The 25,247-nt window shown below is 35.2% G+C and overlaps 1 protein-coding gene across 1 annotated transcript in view; it reads right to left on the bottom strand.

Annotated features, from left to right (window-relative positions):
- Rock2 (Rho associated coiled-coil containing protein kinase 2) overlaps nt 1–25,247 on the bottom strand; it is a 135,026-nt gene that overhangs the window by 83,051 nt on the left and 26,728 nt on the right. The window contains exons 2-3 of the mRNA XM_005327366.5: nt 2,197–2,278; nt 843–943 (exon numbers count right to left, since the gene is read on the bottom strand). Of these exons, the coding sequence (XP_005327423.2) occupies nt 843–943; nt 2,197–2,278 (183 nt within the window). The remainder of the gene's footprint in view (nt 1–842; nt 944–2,196; nt 2,279–25,247) is intronic.

The following is a 25,247-nucleotide window of genomic DNA, read 5'->3' as shown; positions in this document are numbered from 1 at the left end:
AAACCCCTTAAGAATCTCTGTCCAAAGTACCATCCATCCATGCTTTCATCAGCCTCCTAAAAATATAACTATTAAATGAGTTATAATGCTGCCTTCTCAGGCATTCAGTTGACACTTCTCTGCAACACCATCAAGTTAGGTCAGATTTCTTCATATTTATGGAAGTACCCTAAACTAAGTCCAATGAGCCTAGCAATGAAACAGAGGAAAAAGAAAAAGGTTAGTCTATCATAACCTGTTCTTCTAGAAACCCATGCTGATTTACAATCATTCTCTTCTCAGTGTTCCATCAACAGGAGTAAAACACTTGTATTCAAGGAACAGAATTTGACTATAACTTAACTGTAAGGACAAAAATTAGTCTCAGATGCTTACATGATAGAAATAGGAATATTATTATAGTTCCTCATTTAATACCATAATGTTGTATTTATTTTCAACATTTATAATACTTTGAGTTATTAAAATTTCTTTGTTGGATTTTTTGTATATTTAAATAAACCTCAATTCATTAAACAGAAATGTTGTTAATTTCAAGATTCTTAATAAAAACACAGTTGATCTGGTAGAATATTAACTGTTAGGCAGTTCATATGTGAAGCCATGCTGACGTTATTCTAAATCACAGTTTTTCAGAGCTAGAAGAGAGCCAACAACTGGCTCCTGTTACAGATGAGGTTACTGAGGTTCTCAGAGATACAGAGTGACTTGACCCAAGTCATAAAATTTACTCCCATCATGCTGGGACATAGAAATTAGAACTATTCAACTACTACTGATAATGTTTCACAAACCCATATGTCAAAAAAAAAATAATGAGAACAAAACAAATACTTTCTTACCAACTGGACTTCCCCAAATGCTCCTCTTCCAATAACTTTTACAACATCATAATCTTCTGCTTTCATCTGTAGACCTCTGATTTTTTTCACAATTTTCTCATCTACAATAAAAAGAATCACCATATTTATAATATCAAACATCATATTCATTAGCAGTATTTTAAAATAATCACCATATTTGTAAACAAATTTTATTTCAAGAAGCTGGACTTAGTTTTTGGCTAAACTTGTTTGGTGTTTACAAACTTCTGTTTAAAAAAAAAAAAAAACTAAGATGTACATTATCCATCTGTATATCAAAGAACCAAAACTCTCTATGGTTTGTAAACATACATATGAGCACTATCAAATGCCAAAAAGCAATAGCTAAAAGCTATTCTGTTTCTAACTCTGTTGATTGGCAAGTTTGATTCAGCTGACACAGTGATAACCCCACCACTCCTGGTGCACATTATAAATCCTGGCAGAAAATTGCCTCATGATTACTTAGCAAGGCTAATCTTAGACACTCCAGTGATGAAAATAGGAATATTCTAGTTCCTCATTGAATGTAAATATAATATTTACTATCAACATTCCAGTAGATACCACTTTGCCCTATAAAGATGATTATTTTCAGTTATTAAAATTTCTTTATAGAATTTTCCATATATTTAAATGTATCTCAATTCATTAAACAAATATTTTTAATGCCAAAATTAATTTCTAATTTTCAAATCTTTCTGTTGAATTATGATAGCCTATTTCATTAAAATGTAGTGATCATACTACAAAAACTGTAACTAGAGACCAGATTAATTTAATTAGGGAAATACCCCAGTATCTAACAATTCCAAATTAAAGAGTTTACTATAGTGATATCAAGTATGTATCAATCATTGAGAATTTCTTATTCTAAGAATTCAAGTTCACTTACTTCTTCACCACAACATCAATATTGGCAAATATCAAGGGTTACTACATATATGGTAATAAATGTCATTATATTATTTTTCCTTAATTAGACCAAAATATCCAAATTTATAGAAACAAAAAGCTTATTGAGCCTTTTGTGTAATTTAAATCAAAATCTTCTTAGAGTTGGAAATTTATCTTAAAACTTCTCTTGGAACATGTCCTACTATATAGTCTTAACACATACAAAATTTTGAACTTATTACATATTGCAATTTAGTTCTACAGTTTTGTTCTGAAAACAAAGAGTACTTATTTTTAAATAGAATAAATGGTAAACTAAGAAAAAAATTTAATAAGTTAATGAGTTCCCAGGTTAACTAAGTTAATAAATTTATGGGCTAAAATATTAATGAAACACAAATCCCATCAAAAATACAGATATGTAATAAACACTTACATCTATTTAAGAAATTATCTATATTCTTATTTTTCCTCAAAGCAGGAAAATCCAAATCAAGGACCAAGGAATTTAAGCCATCCTGTTAAAAAAATAAATAAAAAGAGTAAAAGGACAGTTTTTATAATTTCCAAGCATTGAAAAAAAAATCTTTGAATTTTATTGTCCTCAACAAATAAATGGCAACCCACTTAGATATACTGCCCAAAAGCTCCATATCCAACCGTAAGCTGTTTTTCTAGCCTCTGCCAGAGAATATCCAAGATTAAGGGGTTGGGGAGTAGCATAGTGGCAGGGCACTTGCCATCATGCACAAGGCCTTGGGCTTGATGCCCAATTACTTTGATAAGTAAGGGGTTTGAAGGGATTGTAATTGAAAGAAAAAGAAGAACAATTGCATCAAGTTTTCACTCATTTAAAAAACATTAATTTGAGGCCTACTATACACTAAGAACAGAAAATCCAAAAATAGTAAGATAGTATCTTTACTTTGGGGAGCTTAGTCTCAAAATTAATTTCTGCTAAAAATAAAAGGATGATATGCTATCTAAATTTCTATTTTGTTTTTCTAGACATTTTACATTGAGCATGCATTAAATCATCAAAATAGGAAAATGCACATACATGTAACTTGGTGAGCATGAAAAAGGTGAAAGAGTAAAAGGCCCAAGTTACCCAGTGGATGTGCTTAAGGAGGTAATGTTATTTCTAAAACACTACTTCATACGTTATCTTATCCCCAAATAACTCTGAAATGGGCAGGAGGAAAAAAATCCTCGTTTTTAGAGATAAAAGAAACTAAGGCTCAGAAAAATTAAGTGACTAATATGCCCAAAGTCATACACCAAGGAAACAGGCAGAATGAGACCTAAATCTTAGAGGTCTACTCTATTCAACTCACATCCCTAAGCTCAATTTTCAAAGAAATAATGGGAGCTTAGTGGGGTAAAGGAGAAAGCTGGAGGATTGCAGGAGACAAAATAGCAAAGAAAACAAAACTTTGGGGGACCAGGATAGGAAGAAATGTGGGGACTGCTACCTGTAAAATTCAGAAAGGTAATTTGAGATTTTAATTTACTAATTCTAGAAGAGTTCTACATACTATGTTTATTACTACATTACATTTCATATTTTTAATTTTCATTCACTAAAAAATGCCAATACTTTATGAAAATATAATGTATTAACAAAGAAAAAAGTGCTAAAACTATTATCATTTTTAATCATAATAAAATCATTTATATCCTATTGATATTTTATGCAGACACACAGAATAATCTTGATTTTCCTGAAATGAAAAAAAAACACACTTAAAATAAATATCCAATTTCCAGTCAAATCAGGATTATTAAATTCACACTTTGAGACCCACTCTCCCTCCTGGTGCTAGACAATTCCCACCTCCCCAGGACAAGACCTTTGGAGGATTCCAGCATTGAGCACACTGGGCTATTTTTAAGTGTCAAAATATCAACCTGGTATGTGTGTGGTGTGAGGGTAGGAGTTCGGGGGGGGGGGGGGGTGTCTACTGGGGACTGAACCCAGAGGTGCTTTACCATTAGGTTACATTCTCAGCAATTTTTTAAATTTTAAGACAGGGTCTTATTGAGTTACTTAGGGCCTAGCTAAATTGCGGATTGCTGGCCTTGAACTTGTGATCCTTCTGTTTCAGCCTCCTGAGTCACTGGGATTACAGGTGTACATCACCACACCCAACTCAACATATCTTTACTGGTATAATTATACTATTTTAGTAAGTTTAAATGTAAAATTTCAGTTATTTATATTATAAATGTATCCAAATTTATATTCTGTATTACAATTTCAAATCAAAGAAAGGTACACCCTCTATTAACCTCCACAGGAAGAAAAACTTAAATTAACAAGGCAAAAATCTTCTATTGCAAGTATAAATATTCCTCGAAGACTTTCTAGAAATGAACTATGAACAATATTAAAATAATAAAAGTAAGTAACTATTATAAATAAAATCTTCTCTTGCATATAATGAAGACAAAGAAAAACTTTCTTTGAAACAACACTTCAGCTTGACATTAATAAGCGACTGAATTCTTCTTTCTCCCACATCTCAACAGTTAATATTTTCCCATAATATCCCCACTGATGTAGAGTCAGAGAACTTGTTTCATCAGCTGGAATATTAGAGTTAACTGCTCATTTTGTTTTCTAAACCATTTTTTAAAGATCAAACACTATTTCAATTGTGTATTATGTATGTAGTATTCACTTTAAGTATTAGGATAATAATACAGGCGATGGCACATACAATTATAAATTTGGGAGTGGGCAGCTACCAGGAATTGAATTCAGAGGCACTCGACCACTGAGACACATCCCCAGCCCTATTTTGTATTTTATTTAGAGACAGGGTCTCATTGAGTTGCTTAGCCTTTGCTGAGGCTGGCTTTGAACCCACAATCCTCCTGCCTCAGCCTCTGAGCTGCTGGGATTACAGACGTGTACTACCAAACCCGACTATAAATTTAATTTTTACTTGAGACATTTTGTTTATTAATTTTTACAATTCACATTTATTCTACTTAGACTTTTAAAGAAGCAAACTCTTCAGTTTTCATTTTTTTAATTAAAATATTTTATTTAAAGATGGAAAGCATTATCTGAATTTATTTGAATGTAGAAAAAAATTAGAGAAAATTTATGTTCAATTAATGTGCCAAAATTCCTGTGATATATTCTTTAACCCCATGCCCATTCCATTCTCCTCCAACCCCTCTGCCCTATCTAGAGTTTGTCTATTCCTCCCATGCTCCCGCTCCCTATCCCACTATGAATCAGCCTCCTTATATCAAAGAAAATATTTGGCATTTGGTTTTTTGGGATTGGCTAACTTCAATTAGCATTATCTTCTCTAACTCCATCCATTACCTGCAAATGCCATGATTTTATTCTCTTTTATTGCTGAGTAATATTGCATTGTGTATATATGCCACAATTTTATTAATCCATTCATCTATTGAAGGGCATCTAGGTTGGTTCCACAGTTTAGCTATTGTGAGTTGTGCTGCTATAAATAAAACTAATGTGGCTGTGTCCCTGTAGTATTCTGTTTTTAAATCCTTTGGGTATAGACCGAGGAGAGGGATAACTGGGTCAAATGGTGGTTCCATTCCCAATTTTCCAAGAAATCTCTATATTGCTTTCCATATTGGCTGCACCAATTTGCAGTCCCACAGCACAGTTTTCAATATATACAGCTAACAGTGAGATCCACCCTGGGCAGATTCGGTTCAGCAGGCCTTGCTTGGAAGCCTTGTAGCCAGCGCCCTTCCTTTGCTATGCAGTATCACATAAACCCTAGGAAATAAGTGGTTTCTGTGTATAGGATTTCAACTGTAATTGCTTAAAATGTGATGCTAAAAACGTGAGATAAAGAAAACCTTAAAAGAATAAAAATACCTCAGGAAAAGCCTTCAAAATTTCAAAGCAAAAAGAAAATTAATATTATTTGCCCTTTCCAAACTTCCAACTGTACTGAAGTGATGAGAATATTTAGAAGTCATGGCCCCACTAAAACAAAACACAACCATCCATCAGAAAACATTCAAGGATCAAAATAAAAAATGCCAAGAACTAAAAGTCACATGGATCTACTGGATTTCCAGTTAGACAGCAGCAAGGATTAAAAGGACCTCTATGAGATGAGTGACCACCATCAGACTGATTGCTGGAAAACTAGTATCTAGAATAAAAAAATCTCAGCTCCTTAAAAAAAAAAAAAAAAAAGCTCTAGAAGAAAAAAAAAACTTATCACCCAAGTCTTTATTATCAAACTGTGTATGTAGATGAGCCAGACACAGCTTTCAAATTGTTAAATTCAGTACAAATTATCCTTTAGCTAAAAATTCCATAAATTTGTGAATTTGTCAGCATATGGGTAGTATTTAAAGCTACAAAATGGATAATGTCATGAAAAGTGTGGTCTGGGGATGTAGCTTACTGGGAGAGCATTTCCTAGTAAGCTCAAGGCCTGAGCTCTGCCCCCAGCATGCAGAAGACAAACAAAATCGCCAAAGGATTGATTACAAGCCAATAAAAAAGAACCAAGAACCAAATTTTAGGAAACACTAATATTAAAATACTGATGAAAAGAAGGTGCTAAAAAGGAGCAACCAGTAGGCAGCAAATGAAGACTGCTGTGTGACATCTGAAGACAGCCTGGCAAGAGGGAGCAACAAAATCAGTTATGTCTGGCACACCTACGAAACCCAGCACAGGAACTCAGCAATTCAGAATGTATCAGTGACTTTTCTAAGGATGATTTAGATAACAAATTTATTATTTCCAAATTACTAATCACCATCTTCATAGCACTATGATTTTAATTTAATTGCTGCACTTTTATTTTAAAAACCTTTTTCATTTAAGATGTTACTATGAATTCACATTAAGAGACCGTAATAACACCTAGCATTCAAAATGACCATCAATTATGTATCTTGTGCTTTACAGTATATGTATCAGAAACTGCAATTAAATTAAATGGGTTAATATAGCACTTATGATTAATAACAGAAACCAGGTACTGAGCAAAGCCTTACTTTACATAAACATTTTAATCCTCACAACATATCTAGTAGATACTGTTGTTACACCCAGAGCATTGAAACTGAAGCTCAGAAGTTATAAAACTTCCCCAAGTTTACCCATAACAGAATTGGCATTTTCTGGTGATTTTACTTTATGTATTACTGAACTTAAGTTAATAAATTATTCATGTAATAGAACACTAAACAAAATACAGGTTTTAAAGTTGAGCCAATAAAACAGTAAAAAAAAAAACATAAGAAATATTTCTATGTATCTGCTGTACAGATAAGAAACCAGGAAATGGGAAACAATGCAGGTTTTTGTTGTTTTGTTTGCAGCACTCAGAATTGAACCTGGGGCACTCTACCACTAAGCTACAGCCCCAGTCTCTTCTGTTTTTTGCTTTCAGACAAGGTCTTGCTCCGTTGCCCAGGCTTTCCTTGAACTTGAGATTCTTCTGCCCGAGTCTCCCAAGTAGATGGGAAAGCTACTGCCACGGTGCCCGGCATGTGCCATGGTGCCAGGCTGGCAAATTAATTTGTAATACATTTTCTCATTATTACAACACCAAATACAAATACAAACTAAAGAGTCAAACCAAACAAATCCATCATCAGCAAATAGAACACAGTTAAGCATTCCTTATCTGAAATCCATGGGAGCAGAGAAGTGTTGGATTTCAAATTTTGGAATATTTAATATATATAATGAAATATCTTGGAGATGGGACCCAAGTCTAAACACCAAATTCATTTAAAATGTCATATGCTTTTTATACATATGGCCTGAATATTTTTAATGTGCCTGAGTATCGGCTAGAACTCTCATCGAATATGGTCAGGTGTAGAATTTCCCCCTTGTGGGTCATGTTGGTATTTAAAAAGTTTTAGATTTTCAGATTAGGGATGCTCAATCTAATCTTAAAACTATTACTTACCTGCTCATATAGTAAATTCTAAACCTGAATTTTTACTCTACATATTTTTAAAAAGTATACTTCACCTGGAAAACTCTGAATTACATTAACTGACCTGCTAGCAACTGAATCTCAGTTGAATAAAAGCTTGAATGCTTATTTTATAATACTAAATCACTTTGTAAGTACACTGGTCTAAGATCTGTGGGTCAAATTAAATGAGAAACTAACTTTATCCTGTTGTTAGCAAAAACTAATATATTTATTAACAAAAGATGATCTTTACTTGAAGAAGAAAAAAGTTGCAAGAACATAAGAAATTTTTAAAATACTAGGTCCAAGTGTCTCATATAGTTTGTTTTATGGAGAATAACTCAATTATAAATCTGAGAAACTAATTTAAAGAAGTGTAAGAACAATCTTCCTGTTTAATTATAAGTTTTTAGCTACCTGCAGCTTTAGGAAAATCAACTCCTAAGACACTCTATTTCCAGATACTTGAGAGGCTGAGGCAGGAGGATCTCAAGTTCAAGGTCAGTGTGGGCAACTTACTATCTCAAACACACAGAAGACTCCCTATTACCTCCAAAGAATATAAGGAATAAAGTAATAGGAAATAGAGAAATGTCCATAAAGGAAATTATATTAAAACCTTGCTTAAAACCTGAACTCTGAATTGCAGGGGAGGTAGAACCTCCTTGAAAGATATACACTTTCAACTGGTCTTTAATCTTTTTAAAACCTCTATGTACTTTATTATTCTACAGAGAACACTCTTCCTCCTCCTTTGCCTGGCTAATTATTTCTTATTTTCTTAACAACCATTAGAAAGCTTTCTCCATTTTTCTCACCTTAGATTAATGTCCCTTTTCTGAGCTGCCTCAAAAAAGTATTTTCATTTTTTCAACCCTGTATTTAGCAAGTACATGGTAGCCATAAAAAATCAAATGAATGTAAAAATAAATAAATTAACACAGAGATGTTCTATTCAGAAATAATAAAGTAAAAAAAAGTACAGTAACTGAGAAACCTGGGTTATAGCATCTTGGTTTTGCCACTTACTTGGCTGTATGGTGCCGCAGTCTGGCTGGGCACAAATCAAGAGCCACTCAAACAGGAACAAACTTTATTTCCGAACTCCCCCAACGCCACCCACAAGACCCTTCCAGGAACACCAACAACAACCGGAACTCCCTCCCTCAGAACCTCACCAACCAAGCGAAATCCCCAGGAATCCACGTGAGAACTCCAAAGTAGCGGGCGCCCCAGGCCAGACAGCAGGAGTCTATATACAATTGAATACACAGCCTGTTTCAATCCAGGATTATCTAGTCACAGCAATTATACCCGGCTTAACTTAATTAACATCACCTTAATGGCTTGCCTCTCAACCATTACTTCTGGCAAAATGCCAGGCTGTGGCTCTCAACAGTATGGCCCTAGGCAAGTAACTTCACCTGATTTCTGGCATCCCCATTTGCAAAGCAAGATATACTAACCTACACAATCATTCTGGTGAACAGTTCTCCTGACTATTTAAATAGTTAAGCAAGGTGTGGAGTAGGATGAAACAGGAGAAGGAAGTTTGGGAGACACTTTCATGGGGCAGCAAGAGGTGGCACAGGAAAAGTCCTGGGGCCTTTCCTTGTGCCTCAGGTTCTAACAAGGCTCAGTGTGGCAAATCGGGACCAGCATTACTGCTGCTTCCTTTTTGCCTGACATGTCAGTATGGTTCAGCAAGTACTCTTCCTGATCCTGCTTTACTTAAAAATTTGATATTTTGTTCACCATGGATTTTTATATTAATTTTTAACATTGCATTAAAATACTTTCCTTATAGAATTGACCTCTACAATGCAAGTCATTAACTACAACACATTTTAAAGATGTGCAAAGAATCACATTCTTGATTTGATCAAAGTTTTAGAAGGAGAATTAGAAGAATTAAAGGTAACTTAATTACAGTTCTAATGGTGATAGTGCTGCTATATTGATGGTAACACCAAAGCAGCTGCTGTTTACACAAAGTGCCTGGTATCAGAATGATGCCAGAGCCTTTACATAACATCAACTTACTTAATTTTCCCAGCAGACTGTGGAAGTAGGTGTTATGATCATCACTTTTTAATTGTAGAAATCAAGCTTGGAAAACTTAGTTTTCCAGAACTACATAGCTAAAAAGCAGCAGAGTCAGGCTCCATGCTGCTTCAAGTAATCACTGGTACTTCTAATATTTTAATTAAGTTCTAACTTATTTATTCTAAAATATTAAGCCAATGGGAAAATATCAAAGTACCATTCACAATCTAGTATATTTAGACACACATGAATTAAGATAAAATTGTATTTGTCTTAATCTTATTTTGTATTTTATTTAGAGACAGGGTCTCACTGAGTTGCTTAGCACCTCGCTTTTGCTGAGGCTGGCTTTGAACTTGCCATCCTCCTGTCTCAGCTTGCTGAGCTGCTGGGATTATAGGCGTGCACCACTGTGCCGGCCTCAGTCTTATTTCTAATATAGCATTAGTATTCAACTGAGAAACTGTTGGCCAGATAAAATTAGAATTGCTATCCTAATACTTATAGTGAATCAAACTTTTAAAAAGTATTTTTCATGTTTATAATTATAAAATTAGGGCTGGGGTTGTGGCTCAGTGGCAAAGCGCTAGCCTACAACGTGTGAGGCACTGGGTTCAATTCTCAGCATCATGTATCAATAAATAAAATAAAGGTACATTGACAACTAAAAAAATATTTTTAAAAAATTAAATATCACACATAGATAGACTTTGAGGTTAAAAAAATCTACTCATTCAAAATATAACAAATAACTCTTTTTTTTTTGGTACCAGGGACTGAACTCAGAGGCATTTAACCACTGAGCCACACCCCCAGCCCTTTATATATTTGAGAGATAGGGTCTTGCCAAGTTGCTGAGGGTAGCTTTGAACTCACAATCTTTCTACCTCAGTTGCTGGGATCACAGGTGTATGCTGAAAGAATTCCTCCATGCAAGACACGTCGCAGGGGAGAGTTCCACTTTATTACAAAAGGCTGTGGGCTAATATAGATCTAAGGAGAGATGGCAGGGCTTAGGTAAATTGACGGGTCACTCATTTATTGGTAAGTTCCTCCAGATGTCAGTTCCGAAGTCCGCGAAATTAGTTCTTATTGGGGCTAAGGTTTTCTGCCAGTGAGATTTGAAATTGGCACTGGCGGGAACTTTTGGTGCCAGTAAAAGAAAGGGGAAAATAGGAAGAGAAGGTCCTTAGTCGCCATGTTGGGGTTTTTTTTCCTGGGGTGCGGCTGCCATTATACTTTTTCCCAACATGTGCCACTGCACCCAGCAAAATATAACAAATATATATATAAAAAAATACAGATACTTAAGAAAATCTGGTCTTATTAGTTTTCCTAATTTTATTGTATGTTTTCATTCAAAGCACACAAAAAAACAGTAAAGTTATGCGCCTCCATATTTTTAGGTTACAGTAATAATAATATAGTTTGGCAACATATTTCTCTTATGCCAAAGGATTCAATAGCAGTACTCTAAGTACAATGGTAGCAGGATCTCTTTATACCAGAGAAGGGGTCCCAGGAGGACAAGAGTACTTCACAGCAGAACAACCTACACTTTATGGACATACTGAAGCTTTTCCTGCAAAGTGTATTTAGTATAACTAAGAATGCTAGAGTTGATTATGGCCAACTAAATGCAAAGCAACAGTGTCTGCTGGATCTCTGTGGGATCAGCAGGAGGCAGCCAATAGGCAAGCCACTTTGGCAACACAGCTACTCCAGCATATTTTTAATTTTGAAAAGATAAGACAAATAGATAAACAAAGCTTTCCTAACTGGCCAATTTAGTCACATTCACACTAAATGACAACAAACAGTCCTCCAAAACTTTGTTTCTAGTCAATTATTTAACTAGTTAGACCAATAAAATATTCTGTTTCATTTTATAACAAGAAGTCTGCCCATGTAGTTTCTATCTCCAAGAATCTAAATATAGAAAATCAGCGCCCCACAGCTATCACTTACTCAATACTATTATTATTATTATTACTATTGTTATTTTATTATTTTCAGTATCACCTAAACACTTTGAAATTAAAGACTATATATTTTAAGAGATTTGAATTTAAGAGAGTTAAAAGATACTTTAAATTTTATTTTAACATCTACTCTAATTAAACATTTTTATACTAATAGATGAAACCAAAAGTAGTCCCATAATTTCATGTTTCATAAAGAAAATGATTTTCCTCCCTTAAATTTCATCTTCAACATGTATATAATATTTAAATCACAGAGCTAGCACAACACTAGTCAAGTACTGTTTCTAAAGCTGAATAAAACAAAGGTTGGTTTATTTTTTAACAAATGTACTTATATTTTAATCAATTTAAATAAATCTTTCATTCCCAAGTAATTTTCAATCTTAATTCAACTTGATACAGCTTGAAATTTTATTTCAGCCAATTAAAATCTAGGAGATTGTAGGGGCTGGGATTGTGGCTCAGCAGTAGAGCGCTCGTCTAGCATGTGTGAGACCCTGGGTTTGATCCTCAGCACCACATAAAAATAAATAAATAAAATAAAGGTATTATATACAACTACTTCTAAAAAAATATATTTTTTTAAAAATCTAAGATATTGTATACAACACATACAGCAACACTATTTATAATCTTGAGAAACCCAAAATCTAGAACATAAATTTTACCAAAGCTTATGAAAGCTATGTTTAAACATTAACAATGATAATTAATATAAAGACTATGTAGGAAGTAGTATCTTTCAAGTTTGATATGCTAAAAGAAAAGTACAGAAAAAAATTATACTTAAGGTGGCACACACCTATAATCCAGCAACTCGGGAAGCTGAGGCAGGAAAATCACAAGTTCAAAGCCACCTAGCAACTTAGTGAGGCCCTAAGCAACTTAGTGAGACCCTGTCTCAAAATAAAATATGAAAAAAAGGGCTAGGATATTGCTTGGTAGTTAAGCGCCCCTGCGTTCCATCACCAGTACCCCCCCCCCAAAAAATATATATATATGCACATACACACATACATACACACACTTAAGGGAAAAACACTTATTATGAAAAAATGTTAACAGAAATGCAGCAAAACTGAATATAACGATTATAATAATATGATGGGGTAATGTTTTTATTTTTTCCCTTTATTCCACTATTTTTTATTGTTAATTTTGTAGTTCAAAGCAGTAAAATCAAAGTGAACAAGATCTAAGGTATTATGGAACACAGCTTTGATAAATTTAGACTTTTGAAAAAATTATTCAGCTCTCCATTTCTATTGAAACCACATCTGTTTTACCCTCTAATACATTTCATTATATTTTGCCTCCAAGTCACATGCTCCCTCCTCCCTACTCTTTCCCTCTCTCTCTCTCCTCTTTGAAATTCAAGAAAATCTATCATTTGAATTGGGATCTTTACAAAAAATTATTTGATTAGTTTGAGAAGTGACCTTTTCCCCATCCAAGAACAAGGTAGATCTCTCCATCCATTTAAATTTTCTGCTTCCTTTAACACAATATTATTCATATATAGTCTACATATTTTTGTTAAGTCTATTTTTTAACTTTTGGACTACTGTCACATCATGTTGGGTTCACCATGTGAAAAACTTTAAAGTTCTTAAAAGAAATGGCTGACATATCCCATTTCTTACTAATTAATGATATTCAAACATAGGTGATTAAGAGCAAATGAGATTTTCTTTTTTTTTTTTAGAATAAGGATACTATTTTCTTTTTTTTTTTACCTTTATTTTATTTATTTATTTTTATGTGGTGCTGAGGATCGAACCCAGGGCCTCACACATGCTAGGCGAGTGCTCTACCATTGAGCCACAACCCCAGCCCGAGATTTTCTTAACCTGTTAAAAATCTGAATATAAAATTCATGAAAAATACAATGGGTGGTGAATAGTTCAAGAAAAGGGGTGTTCTGGAGTAGTGGTGAAGTCCTGTTTCTTGACCTGGCTGCGGGTGTTCAGATTGTACACATAAGGGGTAGGGATGTAGCTCAGTGGTCAAGTACTTGCTTAGCATACACAAGGCCCAGGTTCCACTCCCAGAACCCCACCCCACCCCTCCTCACAAATTTATACATATAATTTACTTTTATGTATTCATATACAGACATGATTTATTAGTAAAGACTGTTTGAGATACACTGAATAACAATGAATTGACTGACAAGATAAAAACATCAAAGAGCAAATAACAGGAAAGTATTTTAAAACCTGTATGCCATCACTGTGCTTAGGTATCTTTACACACTGTATCTAATAAGTTGTCTCCTTAAAATGAAAAGTATGAGATAAAAATTAATAAACAACTCACCCTTGAGTTTGCTAATTTCAGTGAAAGTTTTTATTATAGAGACTTACTATTCCAATACTTCTAAAAATCCTCATTTGTGTCCGAAGTGCTGGGAGAGTAGTGTGGACTCACATACCTTATAACTTTGGTTCACATCTTTCAGGTAAAGAAAATGTTTCTTACAACCCTTAATATATTTCAGCAATTGTGAATAAGAAGTGCACAGTTGCTCTACTCGGGAATCTGAAATGGAATTAAAGGAATTTCAAACACACAAACTCTCTCTCCCAATTATTAAAATCTAATATATCTCTAGAGTTATTAACATTTTTGAAAACTAGAGATTAATTTTTCATTTTCTGTCCCACATAAAAAGTCACTGGTAATATTCCAACATCACTTTATACCCAGAGATATAATCCTCAATTTTCTTGTCAAACAGTAAATCTAATCAATGAATTTATTAAAGTACATCTAGAACTTTTACAAATCAAGTTTACATGATATTCAAAGGTTAAAAATGTGTGACCACAGATTGAAATGGGAAATTAACATTTATAGAGCACATACTATAATGAGCAAGAAGCCACTTTTTCTCTTAATTCTCATAAAAACTCCACTAGAACAGGAAAGTTAGAAATAAAAAAGCAGCATAACTTGTTGAGGGCCACAGTTTAGTCAGAATGACGCCTGGTATTTTTGCCAGAGGGAATGGTTGAAAGGTGACCCTGCTCCCCGGGATTAGGGCGGCTCCAGGATTAGGGTGGATCCTGCTGCCTCCAGGGCCCACTACTTTGGAGTTCCCGGTGAGTTCTCCCCGGGTTCTGAGAGAATTGGCGCATGGAGCCCGGTGGAGGGAGGGTGTTCCCGGGGAAGTGTGTGTATGTGTAGAGTGCCGGTGAGAGTTCAGGAATAAAGGTTGCTGTTTGAACCTACAAGGCTGTGTGGTGGCTCGGTTATTTTGTGCCCAGCCAGACTGTGGCAATAACTAGTAACCAGAAGGGGCTCTTTAATCATCCATACAACTACCACCAAGAACCATGAAGAATGCTTCACCAGGAAGAAACAGTTGTGGTTGTTTGGGTTCTTTGTTTGTTGTTTATTTTTATTGTTTTTTAGATATACACGAACACAATATCTTTGTTTGCTTATTTTTATGTAGTGCTGAGGATTGAACCCAATGCCTCACATGTGTGAGATAAGCGCTCTGCCACTGAGCCACAACCCCAGCCTGGTTGTTAAACACATACAACTATAGAATTCAAAAATAGTCATAAATGATTCCATACTCAAAAGAAAACATAAAAGCAAGATACCCCTCATCCTTACCCAGGAGACAACAGCTCTTCTATTGCAGGACTTTTCTTTAAACACCTCAAACACTAGAAAAAAAGGCCAGGTGCACTGGCACATGCCTATAATCCCAGAAGCTGAGGCAGGAGGATCACAAGTTCAAAGATGGCCTCAGCAATTTAGGGTGGCCCTGAGCAATTTAGTAAGGACCTGTCTCAAAAACAAGGGGGTGGGGAGACCTGGAGATGTGGTTCAGTGGCTAAGCACCCCTGGGTTCAATTCCTGGTACCTAAACAAATAAACAAACAAACAAATAAATGTAAAGCCTTTTGAAAATGTCTGTCCAACCTCTCTCCACTCCCCTAGAAATAAAAAAATGATGAGTCTTAGAAAGGCAATCTAATACAATTATTATGTTAATTACACTTCAACAAAGCCATTTAAAAAATGAATATAAAGTATGTAATCATTAAAGTATGAAATATTTAAGTCACCCCCACCCCTTCCTTCCTGACCCCACCAAGAGCTCACAACTTTCCACTGGGTCCTTCCCTTGTAATGTATATGGCCTCATCTTGGGCCCAGAGCAATGGAGTCAGACCTCTATATAGACTGAGACCTCCAAAACCATGAGGCCCTAATAAACTTTTCCACCTCTAACTTGTTCTTGTAGGGTATCGGTCACAGTGATGCAAAAGCTGACTAAAACAAATGCTGTCTATTTGCAATAAGGAATTGCATCCATAATCACTACTAACCTAAAATACATTCTTATGAAAGAAAAAACTTTAGTAACCTAAGATAGGAAGGCATTAAAAAGTCAGAAATTGGGGCTGGGGTCCTGGCTCTGTGGTAGAGTGCTCACCTAGCATGTGCAAGGCACTGGGTTCGATCCTCAGCACCACATAAAAATAAATAAATAAATATACTGTATCCAACCACAACTAAAAAATTTTTTTTAAAAAGTCAGAAACCATGCAGAAGTGCCAGCCTACAGCACAAACAGTGACTTCAAAACCCCTATACAGAGTTCATGACATTAAGACATCAAGTGCAGATGAAGATAACAAGAAGACATTTCTTCTTTGTTTAAAAAAAAAAAAACAAAGGTAACTGAACACTATGGAAATAAAGACCTCCACAGGGTTAAATCTCAAAAAAAAAGCTCCATCCTCAGGGTTTAATTAAGGCTACAGTCACTGACATGTCTGTGAAGCTGAGTATAAATGCTAATAGATTTAACTGTGCTAGGGTTTTTATTTGAACTATTATTATTTTGTTACTCTTCTGGCTAAAAGCTTTGCAGTTTTTTACACAGTGTGATACTAGCCTTTTTTTCCCAATAAGCCCTGTTACTTATGATACGTGACTTTTGCAGAATACAAAACTTTTTAAGAATTCATATTTCATGTTAAGATCAAACAAAGCCCAAACTGCCACAATTAGCAAGGCATTTAAAACCTAGACAATAGAATCATGAAAACAAATCTCAATAATTTTTTGAAGACATCTAATGTCCTGTATACCATCAAGTACTTTACTAATTTTCATTAAATTTAATGATAAATATTCTAAATAATTCTTTTGTTTTAGTTTTTATATTATTTTACTTCTTTAACATCAAAAGATCCTTTAAAAATAGCACTTGGAAATAATAGTTCTTCTTACTATACTGTTTTTAAGTGACTGAAATATATGACAATATGGTAGAAAAATGTAAATTTTCTTGATGGCAAACACCTTTGAAAGGTACAAAAAGAAAATTTAAAAAATAAACAAATGAGTAAAATAATTGTGCAGTAAGAAAGGTTCACTATCCAACTGAAAGGAAGTACACACATTTTCTAAGCTCATCAGTTTAAACATGTATTAGAAGTTGTTAAAATGAAGAAATAACTAAAGAAAATATAATAGATTTTCAATGACAAATTACTTCTGTAATAACAATATTTAAGGAAAACCTTCGAAACAGTCACCACTGATAGATCTGGTGCTTTGAAATGCAAAACTGTCTTGGAACTATATATAAAGTACTACACATGAAATTCATTCACTACACAAACTTTCAGAACTAAGAAATTAAATCCTAAACATCCCAAAATGCCATCATCTGTCATCTCATCAATACTGGAAAACTGATAATAAATTGCTAAAATGTAGTGAAATATTTTCAAATCCTTTGTGATGAGGTAAAATATGATCATGAAAACTTTCAGCTTCATACCGTTTTCTCTCCCTTGATGACTTCCACTTGCCTTGTTCTACAACCCTTTCAAATGATGGAGTCTACAAGGGAAAGGTCTTCTTGCTCCTCCAGATTACTCTTAAACCATTCTTCTTCCTACTTTCCTGAATTGTCAGTGACTCACTCCACTTTTTGTTAAGTCATCTAGGATCCCATCCCCGGGACTCACTACCCTCAGTCTTTTGGCTCCTTGCTCACTGTCACTCTCTCCAGCACCAATTCTATCATGATTCTTATGACACCACTGTATCTGTAGGTACCTTCCCAACATCTTAAGACATTTACTCTGGTGGTGTCCTCAATCTTATCATGACCAATAATTGCAATACCCACCTCCATAGTCTCAATTTTAAATATCCTCCTCTTTTACACCATCTCCCATCTTTCCAGCTCACTAATACCACAACTCCGACAACCTTCAACCCAACAGGGACCTTCTATCCAGATCCTATCATTTTCTACTCTACTTCATTCTCTCCATTCTCATGCTCAGTTTTACATAATTTGAATTTCACAGCCTCTTACACCTTTACCCCTCTCACACTCTCCCAGAAAAAAACATATTCCTGGTTATCCAGTTCTTTCTCTGCTCAATACGTGCACCTCTGAAGCTAAATCTGCCCTCATCACTAAACCTATCCAGATTCCTGCATCTGTGCCCATATTTTCTACTTTCAGGCTATTATGAACACACAGTCCTGGCTACAGGCAATGCTTCCATCTATGCATTAAAATCTCCTTTCTCCTCTTGCCTACTAACAATACTATAATAATTTTTCTAGTTCCTCACCCTCATTTCATCTCTTTATTCTTCCTTTCTTGATTATTGCCTGTGACATGGAAACATATTTTTCTAATTCTTGATAAAATCTCTTGAAATCACTTTCCATACAGCCATCATTCCATTCCTTCCTCTTTACAGGAAAATTCCTTCAAAAAATTACCTATCTTTATCTTTTCTCCTTCATTCTTGTTAGAAGTCAGCTCCTTCCCCACCAACTACATCTCAATAACCTACACATTGCTAACCCAATGATCCTTCTTCAATTAACATATTATTTGACCCATAAACATCTTTGGACACTCCTTCACTATCTACTTCTTTTAAAAAATTTTTCCACTTGGCTTTGCTGAAAATGCAGTTTTCCACATATCTTTCTGGTTGCCTTTTTCTCAGTTTCCTTTAATGGCTTTCTCCTCTGACTTTGGGACTCTTTTCTTCTAAATCCAAGGAAATCCATGGAGCTCATTTTTTCCCTCATGTCTTCAAATACCATTTATGTGTTAATGACTTATAAATTCATACCTTCTATTCCACTCAAAATCCTGAATTCAAGACCCATGACTCTCAATGTCCCAAACTATGCCCTACCCCTTCTCACTACAACCATTTTCTCCTTCAGTCTTTCACATCCATTAGTGGCAATTCTATCCTTCCAAATTCAAAGATCAACAACTTGAGTATCAAAAGCTTAATTTCTCTTTCTCTCTAAAGCCCAAATTCAAACACCTACAAATCCTATTTGCACTGTCTTCAAAATGAATCCAGAATTCCAAGAGTTTTCACCACCCCAACAAATCACCACCATTTTGGTTGAATTACTGCAAATAGCTACTGTCAGGTCTCCCTATTTCCAGTTGTGTCCCATGTTATGGTTTAGATGATGTGTCCCCCCAAAAGCTCAAGTGTAAGACAATGCAAGAATGTTCAGATGTGAAATGATCAGATTATGAGCGCCATCACCTAATTAGTAGATGAACGGGGTGGCAACTATAGGCAGGTAGGGTGTGGATGGAGGAGGAAAGTCTCTAGGAGTATACCTTTGGGGTTTATATTTTGTCCTTGGTAAGGAGAGGTCTTTCTGCTTCCTGATTGCCATGTCCTGAGGTGATTTCCTCATCTACACTCTTCCATCATAATGTACTGCCTCACCTCAAGCCCAGAGCAGTGGAGTTGACAATCTATGAAGAGACCTCTGAAACTGTGAGCCATGAATAGTCTCTTCCTCCTCTAAAATTGTTCTTATCAGGTCTTTTGGTCACAGTAGCAAAAAAGGTGATTATTTTCAATGGAACACAAGAAAATGATTCCATCACTCCTCTGCTCTGAGAATCTCCAACAGCTTCCCAATTCATTGAAAAATAATAGTCAAAGCCCGAGCATTGGACTATCTAACCTCATTTACTATTGCTTTGCCTCTAAATTATTTTGATACAGCCACAATGACCTTGTAAAGGTTTCAAAATCACAACAGGGACCCTGTACAGGGAATGAGTAAAACTGGAGACAGTAGCTCTGTAGCAGCCAAGGCCTTAACAAGAAAAAACATCTAAAGCATCACCACAGCCCTGTCGGGGCTGAGAGACTGGTTACACATGGAGGAACAGAGCAAATCAGTTAACTACAGAATAACAGTGATCAACTCATTTTGTTGCAAAAGAAGCACAAATATGAGGGCATAGGTTAGAACGATCACATAGTATTAGGGTATAATGGGAAATACCAGCGTGAATTCGTGGATTTCAATATATAAAGACAGCTACAAAAATACAGATTTAGTGTACACTACCACTGGAAAGGTCCTGGGTACAGAGATATACCAACAGCAATGAGCCTACCTGGCATTCACATCTTTGTTTTAAAATACTACTCTCCACTAGAAGGAGCTAGGGCTCCTTAGAGAAATGGGTGTTTCAAAGGCTGAAGCATGAAAATAACCAGACGGGCCAGCAGCATTTAGTGTTAAAAAGAGAGCATAGAGGGGATTAAATGACACAGAATTATACATACATGGATTATCCCAATATCCTGGTTTTAAGAACATACTATAGTAATGTAAGATTAGGGGAAATAGGGTGAAAAGTACACAGGACTTTACTATTTGAGGCAACATCCTGTGATTTTAACTATTTCATGATAAAAGTTGTTTATTTTAAGTAGACAGGCTGATGGTGGCATACAAAAGGACATACAAAAGGACATAAAAACCAGCTTGAAAAGCCTCCCAGTGGCAAATCTAGAACTTTTTTTTTAAAAGTGCGTTCCTATACACTATTTTTTTTTTTAAAGAGAGAGAGAGAGAAAGAGAGAGAGGTTTTTTTAATATTTCTTTTTTAGTTTTCGGCAGACACATCTTTGGTTTTTTTTTTTTTTTTGTATGTGGTGCTGAGGATCGAACCCAGGCCGCAGGCATGCCAGGCGATCGCGCTACCACTTGAACCACATCCCCAGCCCCAAATCTAGAACTTAAGCATAACAATAAGTGACAGTAATGGAGTATAACCCATTGAATAAAACAAATTCTTGATGTAAAAAGAATAATATAAATTATAAATATGTTCTTTTCATTACAGTGTTCTTTTTATTACAGCTAACTAACAAATGTAGAAGGAATAATTCGGTCAGAATACAACCATTTGGCAACCATTAAAGCCAAAATTTGGTGGGAAACATCAATGCATGCTAAAACTGATGGGTAAAAAAGTGTCTCCCCACAAAATACTACTTACTATAATTTACAAAGGGAAAGAACTAACCAGAAATCTGGCAGATACCATCTTTAACCAAGTGATCAAAGTTAACACCATCAATAATGGGATAAATTATATGCCATCCAAAACATCGTTTCTTTGACAGTTAGGCAAGAATACATATCCTAGATATCTAACCATCAGGAAACTGGACAAATCCAAATTCAGGGATAATGACTTTTAATGTTCAAAACTGTCAAGGGCATGCAGGTCAAAAAAGTACTTTCCAAAAATGTTCCAGATAGAAGGAGATTAGAGATATGAGAGCAGGATGAGATGCACAATGCTGGATTCCACTCTTTTCTATGAAGAAATTATTTAGAGCCAGGCATGGTGGCACATGCCTGGTATCTCAGTGACTTAAGAGGCATGAGGATCACAAGTTTAAGACCTGTCTCAACAATTTAATGAGGCCCTAAGCCACTTACCAAGACTCTGACTTAAAATTTAAAAAAAAAAAATTTAAAATGGGGCTAGGGATGTAGCTCAATGGAAAAGGCAGCCCTGGGAAGGAAGTGAAATTAATTAATTAATTACACACAGACTTGAATGGAGACTCTATGTAAAGTACATACAGAATTTTTTTTTTAATTTTTAATTTTTTTAATAATTATCGGTGGACACAACATCTTTGGTTTTTTTGTACGTGGTGCTGAGGATCGAACCCGGGCCGCAAGCATGCCAGGCGAGCGCGCTACCGCTTGAGCCACATCCCCAGCCCCAGAAGTTTTTAATTGTTTCAAGCTAGGCATGATGGCACATGCCTATAATACCAGCTGTTCAAGAGGTTGATGCAGGAGGACAGCAAGTTCAAGGCCATCCTGCACAGCTAAGGGAGACTCTTTCAACAAATGAAAACAGCACTTGCCTAGCAAGCACAAGGCTCTGGATTCAATCCCTAGTTCCCCTCCCCAAAACTGTTTCAAAATAAGAATCTTAAAAAAAAAAAAAAAAATACCAGGCTAGTTATGGACTCAAAAAACTTTATTTTCCTCAGTCCAGAATACTGAGATCCTTGTATCTTCATGGCTAGTTCTCCTACTTAACCAGATCTTTCCTTGGAAGTCATCTTATCAGTAAGATGGTACTTCGTACACTTTTAATACTGTATTGTATGCTTTTCTTTATTTCACTTTCTCCTTACCACCTAGCAATATCTCACCTACACTTAGCCCAATCATTATTATCTGGCTGCTCATTAATGTGCAAATTAACAAGCAACAAATCTGGTTTGTTCACTGCTATTTCTCCAAGGGCTAATCCAAGACCAAAACTACGGGGTAGTTACTCAATAAATATAAACTTATTAAATGATTAAATGTACATAAAATTCGGGGCTGGGATTGTGGCTCAGCGGTAGAGCACTCGCCTAGCACAGGCAGGACCCGGGTTCGATCGTCAGCACCACATAAAAAAATAAAAGCATTGTGTTGTGTCCATCTACACCTAAAATAATAAATATTTTTTAAAAAATTTAAAAAATGTACATAAAATTATTTGAACACAAAAAACTTAGATACAATCATAAAATAAGTTTACCTTCTCAACCAAGAAAACAAATACTAAAAAAGATAAAATAACTCCACTATTAACTTGAGAGATCTGCGATACCATTTCAACAAATCTGTCTACAACATAAATGAACAAGCTAATATCCTTGTTCTAAGGAGCTTAGGGAGCAAACCGATTCCATCTGCAAGCAAAGCTGTAATACTACAGTCAGTTAATACAGCAAGGAAATACCTACCAATATCATGTGGAAAGTACAGTATAAACCATCCAAATACTGATAGACAACAATTAACTGTATAGACTTAACTGAAAATACAAAGTAATCGAAACACATCCCCAGGAGATATATTATACACACACACACATATACATATATATATACATATATACACACATACATATACATATATATACATATATATACACAGAGTCTCAATGAGTTCCTTAGGGCCTAAATTGCTGAGGCTGGCTTTGAACTTGTGATCCTCCTGCATCAACCTCCCAAAATGCTGGGATTAGAGGTATATACTACCTCGACCAGCCAGAAATTAAGTTTTCTTGGGAGAAAAAAAACAATGGCATCTAACTCATTAAAATAAAGTGGTATGAAACAAGACAAATACAACTGAGATTTCTGGTATTTTATTACCACATTTCGTTGAAAAACTATCAAGGCTATACTAAAATAACCACAATGTTTTCAATTAGTATACAGTGTTATAAAATAAAACTGTTGAAGAAAAAATATAATCCAAAAATCTGAAAACATATGGTTTCTATAAACAAAATGGTTAATAAGTAGTATCTCATTTTATAAGGTTTTTATTCTCCTAAGTCACCAGGTAATAATGTTGACTTTTCTTTCTTGCATAATTGTCAGCATTATGACATAAGACATTATCCCAAGCTGGGCACAAGAGTACACACCAGTAGTCCCATTTACTTGAGAGGCTGAAATAGGATGATCACTTGAGTCCAGGAGAACATGACAGCAAGATGCTATACAGAAGGGGGCAAAACCAAACATCAACCACCATCCCCCCCCCTTTTTTTTTTTAAGTTTTTATAAAGAGGTTTGTTGTTGTTTTGCTTTGTTTTGGTAGCAGGGATTGAAACCAAGGGTGCTTAACTCCTGAGCCACATCTTAGCCCTTTTTATTTGAGACAGGGTCTTGCTAAGTTGCTTGGGACCTCACTAAGTTACTGAGGCTGGCCTTGAGCTTGTGATCCTCCTGCCTCAGCCTCCTGAGTCACTGGGGCAACCAAGCCTGGCCAAGAGTATGTGTGTGTTTTTAAGAGTGTAACAATTTGAGAACCACTTATCTGACTGTAATAAATCAAGGTTGTCTGGTAAAAAAATCTCTAAGGAAACCACCTTAAGAGAAAAAAAGATGTAATAAACATGTTAATAAGGGAAGGGATAAAATGATAATAATAAATAAATAATCTGGAATGCAATGAGAAATAGAAACATGTGACAAGTGGGACAAATTTTAAAACAGTTAAACCCAAACATGGCAATAATTATACTAGTTATAAATGCATGAACAAATTATTTAAAATCAGAAGAAACACCAAATAAAGCATACCTTAAGGAAACAGAAAAAAGGACATCATTCTACAACAATTCAATAATTGTATTAAAAAAATGCTTCCCAAATACATCAAGCAAAATGGTCAGAAAAGGAAAAACACAAAAATTCAAACCACAGTGGATAAATTTAGTAAATTTCTCAGTAACTGACAATAAATAAAAAAGTTATCAACAGTATCAAACTTGATTTAATTGACATTTACAATGCTGCCTTCAAAAACAGTTAAGAGTGTCATTTTTTTCATATTGCATAGAACTCCCAAAATAGACAAATATGGTGGCACGGACCTGTACTCTTAGCTACTTGGGAGGCTGAGGCAGGAGGACAGCACACACGTTGGGGGACATAGGAGTCCCTGTCTAAAAAAAAAAGGAAAAGAAAACAAAAAAGAACAAAACAACCCCAAAGAATTGTATCAAAATTAATCATAAGGGGCTGGGGTTGTAGCTCAGTGGCAGAACACTTGCCTAGCACAAGTAAGGCATCTGGGTTGGATCCTCAGCACCACATAAAAATTAATAAATAAAATAAAAGTATTGTGTTCATCTATATCAAAAAAAAAGATAAGCTGAGCCATCTCAAAATTCAAATGACTAAATTCATGCAGTTTATTTCCTTACTGTAGTAAAATTACACTCAAGACCAAAGGCAAAGAACAGACTTGTTTCTACTTACTTTACATACTTTTATAAATGGCAGGTTTCTGAAGCTCAATACCCTGCTCCTGTAACATAATGTCCGGCACATGCAAAAGCATCCTCAGGGTGTCCTGTGATCCTTGGAGCACAGGGAACCAACCCTAACATGCAACTCTAGCGAGTGTTTCCCAGAGTAATATAGTCCCTCCTTTCTAATCTGGAAGTATGTTTCCTGTCAGAATCTATGAAATGGTAACAAACTAACTAACCAGCTTGTCAAAGTAAGATTTCCCTCCAAGCACAAGTCTTGGTAGATATGCATACACACAACAATGTGGGTGAATCTACTGTGTAAAAGAAGCCAGACACAAAAATAGTATGCATTCATAAT

Source organism: Ictidomys tridecemlineatus, chromosome 12, assembly GCF_052094955.1.
Source record: "Ictidomys tridecemlineatus isolate mIctTri1 chromosome 12, mIctTri1.hap1, whole genome shotgun sequence".
Lineage (NCBI taxonomy): Eukaryota > Metazoa > Chordata > Mammalia > Rodentia > Sciuridae > Ictidomys > Ictidomys tridecemlineatus.
This window is presented reverse-complemented; position numbering and strand designations above follow the sequence as displayed.